Consider the following 12115-nt stretch of genomic DNA (forward strand, 5'->3'; position numbering starts at 1 on the left):
ATTATTATTGAACTAAGCCTTCTCAATGCAGGCTTGATTTATATTCAGCAAAGGAGTCCGAAGACTCATCACCATACGTGCAGAAATATCCAATAAACCCAACTTGTAAGAATTCCACATGTAGCATTATTAAAAAAAAAAAAGAAAAGACTTGAGTACTAGGAATCGGAACATCGAGTCCACTTATGCATACAATCACTGTGCAATTCGAATTAAAAACTCAAGTATTAGCATATTTGCACACCCATACATTTTTTATGTGTGCCGAAGTTACTGATACTAATTTTTTCCAGGTTATTGACGTTGCACTGCCACTGATAGAAATATTCTGTTATCTGTGAAGCCACCTTATTTTGCATAGGGTTATGAATATTGTTTAAAACTAGCGGGTATAAGCTATATGATAGTTATAATAGGGCATGTTAAAACAATGCCACAAAAATATGGCGTTCAAACGTATTTATTGAATAAGTACAAGGAATAATATATTTAACCAGCAGGTGGATAACACTTTGTGTACACAATAGAAGACACATTTTAAGAGGTACCTATTTCCTGGTGTCTCCACGTGACGTCCTCCAAGACAAGAAAAATCATCGGACTGCTTCGACCAGAGCCAAACTCAAAGCACAGAAATTCATAGAAACTTAAGACGAGTATGGCTCTTCCACAGTCGTTAGGGGTTCCGATTTAGGTCGTTACCGGATCGAAGACTCCAAACGTCAAGGGTTTTATTCGTAAACAAATTCCTCCCAGGATGAACTTCAAGTTCGAGGATGCTGGCGCTGAGGGCTGAACGACCATTTTTAGTCGCCTATATAGAGTTTAGCAGCATTCTCTGGCCATCTCGACTGATAATCTTCGAGGATTATCTTAGAACAAAAAAAGTCCTGACAACCTAGCTAAAGAAAGAGTGATCATCACAAGAATAACAACATACACAAGACAATATATATTGAAAGCAAAAATGAAAGGAGTAGGTATACGCAAGACAAACCAGATTCGAAGCAGGCGCTCTATAGGCAAGTGTACTTACTATTCATCGCCCTGACTGGCACTCGATAAACTATAAACTGTACCGCTAAGACGACCAGCGCTCACTGAAAAACACTAAATAACAGTCGTGACAGTCACAAAACGAATCAAATCTTAATAACAAAGCCGAGGGGGCACGACTTCGCGGCAACAACGTTTGTAGACTGCAAGTACATGGATATACATTTTTAAAGATGCTGATGCGAAAGTATGTTATTGCGAATAAATGTTTAAGCAGCATAAAATAGACGCGTTCTTCTTGACTTGTTTCTAATACAAACTAATTATTAGTTTGCACCGATTTTTACGCATTTTCAACCCATGGTTTATAGAACAGTTTTATATGCTACTCCTACTGCGCAACAGCTTCGATAATATTTGTTGTTGTTTTTTACTTCGAACACCATTCTGATTAACTTAGCTACCATCACTTGCTTTTAGAACATCACATCATTTTATAGATTGAAATATATATATATATATATATTACTAGTTTAGGCATTTATATTAGGTCTCTTTTTAGGAACAAAAAATATAGTCTATAAATATATCCTTGCAGAATTTCATTGGAAGTTTGCTTTTTCCCGCAACTGAAATGCGTTATAAAATAGATTGTCTTTGCGACAACCTGCTGTGGCAACTTTTCTCTAGTAATTAACCTGTTCACGGGGAAGAAAGCGTAGCTTTTGCGGCTTTGCTAAATTGAATGTAACGCAGTCCATGGACAAATCAATAGCTGCTCCTTCTTCAGGAAGTACAGTAAACTGCTGCAGGATACCGGTGAGGTACAAGAAAACTTCCACTGGCGACACGGCTTCAGCAGGGCACATTCGTTTGCCTGTAAAAAAAAAAAAACAATTACATCTTACATTGAAAATTGTATTCGGCTCACCTTTCTTCAATGTAACACCTCTGGAGTGAGAAAAATATTTGACACACACTCAGTAAGACCGAAACATTCTCAGGCTCTATATAAGCTCCCTTAGGTTTTATAAAAAGGTGTAAAGTATCGTTTTGTTTTGTTTGAATATCGATTGTAGTTATAATCACAACTGCTAAACATTCCAGATCAAAATGAACTATATAAGTTCATTATAGCTAGCAATTATTACCCTGCTCGAGCATCAGCCCCATATTTCTTTTTATTCTTTTGTCCCTGGGAACTTGTAACAGATGAGCCTTTTTATGGTTTAAACCAGAGGTCTTCAAGCCTTTTGGCTTCGGGGATTTGTCGTTGTCTCGAGGCCCTGAATACACAGGTCATTATAAAAGAAGATACCGAGAAAAAATTATCTTAGATAAACCTATAAACACAGAAATAAAACTTAAGAGTGTGTATCAAAAAATAATCAGAGATGTTTAAAATAAAGTATGGACATAGAGGTTATTTTAAAATTTAATATTAGATAATTACAGTCTTGGACAAAATGGTTGATAAACGTATTTAAGTTAAGTTACTAAATACCTGCTTCATAAAGTATTTAGAGTACTACTCAAGTTACCTTCACTGTAAAGTATCTTGAGTAGAGTACAAATACTGAGAAGTGTAATTCAATTACTTACAAAGATAGTTCCGCGTTGCATGATTTGTATCGACGTCAGTGACAAACAAAATTATACAGTTGCCCAAATCTGGTTTACCAGAACGGCTTCTTAGCGCGCAACAGCACAAAGTGGTCGAAAAACATCCTAGGGCTATTCTATGCAGTCCAACTATAACGAGCAGGATATCACTGATACGTGCTACAAAACATTTCTGGAACAAAAAAAAGTCGCTTTAGTTATAGTGACATCGCTGAATATCACGTCCTGCGGCGCACCTTAGACGCCATGTTTTACTTACACTCCATATTCCCTAAACGGGGAGTTAACTATAAACGAACTTGGGATACGTAAATGATTGAATGGATTACAAAAATAGCCCACGCAAGAGCCACGGCACTGGTCGCACCTTCTTCAAGTAGGTTACGTTTAGAAAGGCACTCAACGTTGGGGGACGCTTTGCCTGCATTTTGAGAGGTCATCCTGCTCGTAGTTCGTTTTCTGTCATGTTCTCTGCTTATCAATGTTGGCTTTCACACGGTGTTCGCGAGAGCAATAAGTGCCGGACTGACGACAAAAAGACTACACAAGAAACCTCCACATTTTGCAGTAGCGTTGCCAAATATTCAACAAGCAAAAAAAAAGTGTATTTTTTTGTGTCTACTGATCATTTTCTTCTATGTGTTAGTTTCTTGAGTCTGAAGTTGCAGTCTTGTTGTGGGTCGTTTCCCGTTTTGCGTTGCGCCTGTGTGGCAATCTTTACTCCCGTAAAACCGCCCCCTTTGTTTCACGATCTTTTGGAGGAAACAGTAGGAAACAAAAGGCGCCTTTGGGAAGGCGAGGAAAAACATTAATTCTACGAACTTTGGAGTGAATTTGAGTCACAATCGGCACAAATGCGATGTTTTCACGAGCTCAATCTAAGTCACTGTAGCTTATCGGAGCTAGCAACAGGATTTCGTTGTTCGAAAGAATGTTCACGTTTCCTCGTGACACGCCCAAGCCACCTCGTAGCGGAAAGCTCGAAAAATAGCTGAATGTCAAAAATGTATTTGAGATAATAAGTACAAGATACTCAGAAATGTTACTAAAATACTCTATCAAATACTCCCGATCAAACGTAAATGCAATATACCAAGATACTTCAAAAGTATTTGAAATACAGTACCTTAATTAGAGTATTTGAGATAGGCACAAGTCTGGATAATTATGACAAACAATAATTGGCACCCAGAAAACTCACCAGGCATAAATCGAGGCGCATAGGGCTTTGCCATATACACAGAGCGCAGACTAGTGAGAATGATAGAATTGATGCTGACAATATGCCACAAATACGGCAGAGGACTCTGAGTACTATACACATGGGAAGGCAAATTAATTTATACACAAATATAAAACAGGAGACTAAGAATGGCGGTGACAGTGTCCAATGAATAATACGACAAGAGGAGACGCCTTACAATATGCAGTGTTCTCTAGTTTTTTTTTTTTTTTCTGCTATCTTCGCTTACGCTGCGGCGACGTTTCTTGGCGCGCGATTCTGCGCCGTTAGTAGCGGGTTTGTTGGAAGAGGGCCGCAGGCTGGACTTCATTAAAAAAGTTGCGGCCAGCCACGGGCCGGTCGGAAGACCTCCGCGGGTCGTATTCGGGCCGCTGGCAGGGGTTTGGAAACCCCTGGTTTAAAGAGTATGCTGTACAGTACGCATTTAAAATACAGTATAACAACGACATCGGTAAGTTCACATAATAATCAAAACTTTTCTGTAAAAAATAAAAAGACGCTAAACGGCGTTCAAGCATATAATTCTCTGTATTGATTTTGGGATATATTACGAAACTTTTAGAGTGGGCAATGTTTAGCTTGCCAGATGATTTCAAAGTTCCTCCTACCATGATCACTATATTCGCTCTTTCTTGCGTAAGTTGAAACGGGGTGGCGCCAGTGGGCAAAATAGCCCCAAACCACTTCTGGTTTTGAACTAGACGGGGGAGGGGGGGGGGGGTTTACAGTATTTGCGAGAAATATACACACCATTTTCCGGAAATGGCTACTTATTGCACTGTCAGATTTAATTCACTCTTTTGATAAAAGAATGGTGTGTAAAAAATTAAGAAATATACTCTAGTATGGTACGTTGTTGGGCTAGCTGGTGCATCTTAGTTAAACACATAAAATAGCGCGAAAAAGACGAGGACAAAAAGTAAACAGGACAAGCGCTGGCACTTGTCCTGTTTACTTTTTGTCCTTGTCCTTTTTGCGCTATTTGATATCTTTAACTAAGAAACATACGTGAACCGGAAGTGTGCCGGGGCTACCCAATAGATGGCGCCACTGAGGTTGTTGCCAAGCAAAAGAGGGCGAATAGTCAGTACGCGAAGCATCATTAAGCTTTGCAGTATTCGAAGCGCGAACAAGTAAACGTGTCAAATCAGGAACAAGTAATCTTTTTACTTTTATAAGGTGTAATTAGAGGGTTATTTTTGTCAAACCCAGGATATGAATTGTAACGTGGATTTCGTCCTTACTATTTTTTTTGGGGGGGTAGTTATAGTTTTTAAAAGCACATACGTAAGCAACATGACTCAATTCAATGCCGGAAAGGTATGACAGTGTAACGTGAGAAGCAATATTGAATGCCAATGGAAAGGTATGACAGTGTAACATGACAAGCAAGCGACATATCGCAAACTTTTTAAACATCGAACTTATTACATAAAAAATTGGACAAATTTTGAACTTCCAAGACCTTTGCGCTGAGAAATTGAATTGTTTTTGAACTTCCAAGTTTTCGCGCTATGCAAGACACGTTCGAACTTAAACGCTCAGAAATTCGCCGAGTTTCAAATTTTTTAACTTTTTAAGTTTAAACGTTCGACAAACTTCGAACTTCCGAATAAAAGTTTGACAAAGATCGAACCACGTTCACCTCAAGAAGTTCAACGGGTCAAGGCAAAACAAATAGAAATAACACTAGATGCCAATGTGTGAAGCGGAGTTGAAGGTACACTAAAGACTTAGCTGATCGTGCCACGAACAACTCGCTTGTAAAGCGCTGCATGAACACATGCGTGTTGGACTCGACCTTGCAGCTTTCGAATTCCGAAAAAGTCCTCTCCCGCGCGCAGCTCCGTAAGTTGCCCTGACGTAACATGAGGGCCAACGGATCTCTGATCTGAAAGCTTGAAATTCAACCGAGGCGCTTGGCTGGGAGCAACCTTCATAGTATTAGATGTTTTTGAACGCAAGTCCCCCGATTTCCTCGACTCAAGGAATGTCGCACAGATGCGCTACAGCGAACGCTGAATCGGCGCTTACCTAAGCACCATTAGTAATTGGCTGCATTCTAGAGCGGCCAATATCTACATTCATCGAAAACGTTTCAGGCAGCGGTAATATGTTTTACCCGATAACAACCGGTCGGGACCTGATCTGCTGTGTTTTAGATGACCTGGTGGTCCCCTAACATAAGCTAAAATACAGCTAAGATACAGGTAAAATACAACGAAAATTCTCATCAACCTTGACTTATGTCGGGCGCTGTCTCTGTGTTCAGTGTTTTCTACATCCCAAGGGTCATCCCGCCGAAAATGAACGCCCGGAGCAACTAATCAATTTCTGGAAGCCTGGATGACTTTATATGCTTGCGTTGTGGAGATTTCGTTGTCTTATGCCAGCAATGCTTTAGGCGACGTTTTATCTGATTCCTACTAGTTCGCAAACAATTTAAATGTACGTTCACCTGACCACCTCAGGGATTTTTGATGAGCCGTAAAACCAGTTCATCGCGTGTTTCATAAGTTACGACAAATAACGAGTAGTACAGGTTCTACCGTGAGTATCAGGGCACAGCAAGAAGTGGTACATTCACGGCAGAAGGAAAATGGGCAACGTTTTCAGTAACATTAGTAGCACATCCCGCTATTTGTTATTATAATTCGTGAAAACATAGTTTGAAGCTGAAGATTTTGATCTCCGTATGTGAAATTCAAACACTTCGAACCTAAAATCGAAAGTTTCGACCTTTTCGAACTTGTGCCTGAGAAAAATTTGAAATGGTAAAAGTTTTTTTAGCTTAAATCTTGAATAAAATCGAAATGTTCACAATTTTCGAACGATGTGTGAAAAAATTAAAAATATTCGAACTTGAACTAAGAAACCTTGATATTTTTTATTTATTCTAATTGGAAGCTCAGCGGAGTTCTAAATTTGGGAACTTTTCGATTTTGAACCTTAGCGAGAGACGAGCTTTTGGAGCCTTTCGAACTGGAACGTCGGGGGGACCGCGGTATCCCTAATTTAAAATATAATATTAAAGGAAGACTCCAAACCATAGTTCTGATTTTGACTGCATTTCCTCCCGAGTTGTCCTCAGCATCGTTACATGAAAATGACATTTGATATCAACCTAACATCTCTATGAATCCGGACCTCAATGAGATTTCTGGTTTATATCAGTAATACCATAAATAATGAATTACGGTAGGTTTTTTTCATCTACCTGTGGTCTGTCTTAAATCTTAATTGGTGACAAATATATTACATGTTCAGCGACATGTAAAATTAAGAAAATAAATAGAGGATTCCAAGGAATATGTATCAAAAAATAACCAACCGAGAGAAAATGGTATAAAATATTCTGGTTTTGGTTTCAGCTTCGCACGGCCTTCTTCTATGAACCTGTACGGGTCAAACTTCTCCGGGTGGACCCAAAGGGATGAATCCATGTTGACAGCCCACAAATTCGCCATGACAATTGTGCCTTCAGGAATTGTGAGGCCTCCGATGATAACGTCCTCACTGGTCCTGGAAAAACAAGAATTCATTTACGAAGAGTGGGTAATCCGAGCGTACCGACATCAATAGCGATATGTAATGCTCTTATTAGGAGACGATATATGTTGCACAAATTATTGACGCCAAAAATTATTAAAAAAAATATCCCAGAAAGATTGGAATTAATATTGAAGCTGAAAGCGACTTTTCAGCCAGTTTAAAATCGGGGTTGTTGGTTATTGTGAACTATTTGTTGGTAGTTCGAGTACAATTCTAGAGGGTCCATTACTTATTACGATGCAAAAATAATTCGCGGTAACACGAGATTATGATTGATGTATCGCAAAATAAATATCTGCTCTGTGGCAGTGCGTTTGTCGGTTTACCCTCTTGGCAGCCCCATCGGAGATATTGGCCTCCACCGCAGCATCTCCCAGATCGCGGCCATCGTGTAAACCATTCTGTAGCGGTCGTTCCATGCCGGTTGGCGTTCACGTCCGACGACTTCGTCAATCTCGTCTTGAATTGCCTTCTGCACTGTGCCCGGCTTGTCAGCACAATTCAGCATGTGCCAGATGACGCTGCGATTAATGGCGTTCGTTCCGGCCACCCAGAAGCTCAGAATATTGCCCGGAAGGTATCGCACTGAAAATGAAAATTATACCAGTGGTCACAATCGCGCATGTTTTTATGCCTTTCAAAAATTTTCCGGGCGATCATGACTGCACCGCGGGCGTTTCTGCGTAGACTTTAAGACATATATAAAAAGAAGGTGTTTTAGAAAAAAGGCAACGCTATTTTGGAGACAAACTGTCAGCCACTGCGGACGGTAGAAATCTCCAAAACATACTCATTAAAAAAAATTACCTAAAAGTGGTTACCGCTTTAATTGGAGAAAACAAACATGTGGTTCGAATTAGAAACTTGCTGAGCGTCAGCAAAAACCTCTGAATCACTCAGTTTCAGGACGACTTACAGCGCGTGAGATGCAAAGGGTTTCGCTGAAGTTACTGCTTGTGCAATCGTCCTGCGATGCTAAAATGCCAATGATAAGAAAATATCTGCTTTTTTGCACCGCCCGCATTGCGCCTGCTGCACGAGCGGTAACTTTAGCGTACCGCCGCACGTCCCATGTCCTAAAATTGACTTGTTTTGGGGCGTTTGATGTCATTCAGCAAGTTTTTAATCGGAGCCATACGTATATTTTCAAGTATTAAAAAGTTAATTACTCACTTTTAGGTAATTATTTTTCTAATTAGTATATCTTTTTAAATGATTCATGTCCGCCGTGGCTGGCAATTTGTTGCCGAAGAAAAGTTTTCTTCCTCAATCACTTTAGTTTTAGGAATTTTTCAAGTACTTTGCAGGAACGCCTGCTATAACTTTACACGGTGCCGAAACAAACGCATGCTAAAAATATATATATATATATATATATATATTTTTATTTTGCCGCTCGCATATTAGTATGCGTTTTTTTGTTACATTGCAAGTACCGGCTCCAAATGTCACCCGCGACAGCAACTTGATGCAATCTACCTTAGGGATGTGGATGCATGTTATAAAGTAGTGACGCTCATTGCTTTTGAAGCTACTTTTACTGAACCATTAGTTACGGGATGCGTTGTTCGAACTTCCATAACAACAATGGATGCAAAGAAGCAATCCCTGTTTTGAAAATGGTTTGTCTATGGCGGCGTGGTTCATTTGCGAAGAGAGCAACTAGAGTCAGAGGCATATGCCGTTTAGGATACAGATATCTGGAACGTGCCAATTTTACCACTGTCCTATTGTTACCCCTGATGGAAATGGTACGAGCCTTAGCTGGATGAAACAACATCTCACATTCTTCATATACACTCGCGTGCACACAAGTTATGTTACATATGATATTTAAAAAAATCTGTTTAACTACGTTGCCTCTGTGTGAGCGATTTTCTTATGACCTCGCAGTTGTACACAATCTACTAAGTCTTATTATTTTTGATGTCTCTATGTCGTGAGTAGTCTTGTACATTTACTACGATATAGATTTTTTTTCCTTTTTGTCCCACGTCTCGGGTTTTGCAATGTTGAAAGTTCACCAGCTCGCTTGCATCTTCTCTGTAATTACTATACTAACTACTATGGTTTCTGATTATTTACCATGACGATTTTTTTATGATTCGCAAGAACGAGGCGAAGTATTATTTCGTATTTTACAGTTGAAAGCGCTATACATTTTTCAACGAAAACAAAATGCGGAACACCATTTTGCTACACGGAACACCATTTTGATAACAGCGTTAATGGTAAAAGACAATTTCTATCCTCCAAAACTCGTCGGGAGGCTGGCACTGTTATGGCTTATTGGTGTAGGGTCTCTAGGAGTAACACATATTAAGAAAGTAATGCGGTTTATAAAATACCAGACTTTTGCTTCAGCTTAGCCGTTATGCTATATTTAATAAAAAAATCAAATCAACACCTAAACAAATTGAGCTGAACTTCCTCAGGTGTCGCTTTTACCTTCCTAAGTGGTCGTTTTACCCATGTCCTATCCTTTAGGTAGAAAAAAAAAAAACGAAGACGGGACAGGAATCTCGTTATGTTAGGGCAATCTTGCTCTTGATTATTTTTTTTAATCTGCTTTACTCCACAAATACTTACCAATTTTGCACAATATATACTGGCCAGGTACTTGAGCCTAATTTGATTTTTGCATCACCCTATTTCTCTTTGAATAGCTATTGACACGCTTAACAATTGTGAAAAAGTGCTTTTACACTTTTTCACACAAAAACGAGAACACATGACTTAGAAAATAATACGTTTCCAAGTGACACATGATGTAGCTCTTTTGCCTAATGCGTATAGTCACTGCACAGCGAGGACTTTCTGCGTCATAAGACCGGCGTTCAGTGTTGACTTCTAGTGAAATTTAAAACTCGGGATGGAAGAATGTGAACGTGATGATTGACAGCAAAATAAACCAATGTATTATTACACAGATTTCAAAGAACCTTGTACGATATGAGTACATTTTTGTTCGCCTTTAGTGGTACTACTCTTAAATAACGTCATGGCTTATCTATGTTCTACACAAATTCTTGTCGGGAAGGTCACAAAACAAAACAAAATTGGGAGGGAAACGCGTATGTTACTCACATTTGATATTACTCTTCGGATCGTCTCGAGAAAGAAATGCATGCCTCAAGTAAGCATCGATGAAGTCACTTCCGAAATTCGGTTTCTTGGCCATTTGGTGCGTTGCAATTTGAGGACTGCATAAAGCATGACTGAGACTTTTATAGTTCTAAAGGAACGGTTAGTCACAATAATTGCACGTAACCGTAGAAAAAAAAAAAAAAAAACTCACGCTAAAAAGTTTATGAGTCCACGGAAGGCGCTCATGAAAGCCCCAATTCTAGTGAAGGAAACAGCTCCTGCCATTGCATAGAGCCACAGAGGCAGAAACACAGTAACAGATCCTCTGGTGAGGGCAGCATCGGCGTTCAGAAAGCATTCGTCCAGTTTGGCCCGCGTTGCATGATCGTGTGGGTGGCGTACACCAAAGAGCAGTTTCGTGTAGATATTGGACATGCTGGGGATGGTGAATGTTCTTACGAAAACAGGAGCTTGATTGACTGCATGAAGCCTCCTCGTAAGACACTGAACTTCCTCCTAATAAAAAAGTAAAGCAGAAACGTTTGAACAAACTGGCAAGGCGTTTCTATTGTACCCAGAGATTCTAGATCGCGTTTTTGTTCCGCGGAAATATTAATAGAAAAAGAAAACCTGCAGATAGTGATAGTATTGTCGCCGAATCAAATTGGCCGGTGCTCCGTTAGACACCCTCGGGGTGTTTCTTAAAAAGGCGGCCAAATTGTTTGTGATGAGAGTTCGCATATCATTTATCATATAAAATATAATAATATCTGCATCTGCCAAAGGGCCTATTCAGAAAAATTAATGATATTCGGTATACTTGTGACAATATTTACATTTCAGTAATTCCCTTCTTAGTGAATTAATTTTAAGGTATGTTTGCAATTCTAATCCTATTGGTATCGGACATCAGCATAAGCCCATAAAACCTTCAGCGTACAAAACGAAGACTCACGCAGCGTTTTGCAGCTTACAAACAATTACACAAACTGAACGCGTTTTTGTTATCGTTTCCTATTAGAACACATTCTGCACCAGCGATCTTGCTCCCCACGGTCAAAGCGTGGAACCGCCACCTCGCTTTCCTCGTAGAAGCGACGAAATTGTGGTAGTTGCCGGCAAAAACTAAACGTGGAATATTCGGATGACAGTGCAAGAATAAGCTTTGATTATTTTGTTCACCTAAACACTCCCTTACATGCCGCACCCTCGCCCTTACGGTCAAATAGCCAAGTGTATAATTTCGAAATATTTTGGGGGTAGCTATTTTGTGCGCTCCGACGATTTTATTTCTGCTCCTATGCTGTTGCTCCGTGGACGTTTAAGGAGTTGCAGTTTAAAAATAAATTCGCTCAGTTTACCCTTTGCTGACCATGCCTTAAGGCTTGTTGCTCTGGAACAGGTTTTGCAAACGCATTCGTTAGACGGGACCATGTAATGCCTGCATGAAGCAGAAAGCGGCGCTGCAGCGTTCGATCATTCACGAGCCACGGCAATCGTTTATAAGCCCATCGGAATCTGCCTACGCGCGGCAACAGAAGGTTTGAAGAAACTATATACTTCGTCTTATCTTAAAAGGGTACTCCAGAGTTGTTTTGAGCTACCTGAACTATC

The 12115-nt window shown here is 39.8% G+C and overlaps 1 protein-coding gene across 1 annotated transcript; it reads right to left on the reverse strand.

Moving 5' to 3' along the window:
• Nucleotides 1-1682: 1682 nt before the first annotated feature.
• LOC8052282 (cytochrome P450 2U1) lies at nt 1683-10936 on the reverse strand. Its single transcript, XM_040206956.1, has 5 exons — nt 10713-10936; nt 10502-10617; nt 7741-7999; nt 7194-7384; nt 1683-1873 (listed from the first exon to the last, which is right to left on the reverse strand). Exons 1-5 carry the CDS (start codon nt 10934-10936, stop codon nt 1683-1685), a joined length of 981 nt encoding a protein of 326 aa, XP_040062890.1.
• Between the last annotated feature and the right edge of the window lie 1179 nt (nt 10937-12115).

Source organism: Ixodes scapularis, unplaced genomic scaffold, assembly GCF_016920785.2.
Source record: "Ixodes scapularis isolate PalLabHiFi unplaced genomic scaffold, ASM1692078v2 PGA_scaffold1__304_contigs__length_218370807, whole genome shotgun sequence".
NCBI classification, from domain to species: domain Eukaryota; kingdom Metazoa; phylum Arthropoda; class Arachnida; order Ixodida; family Ixodidae; genus Ixodes; species Ixodes scapularis.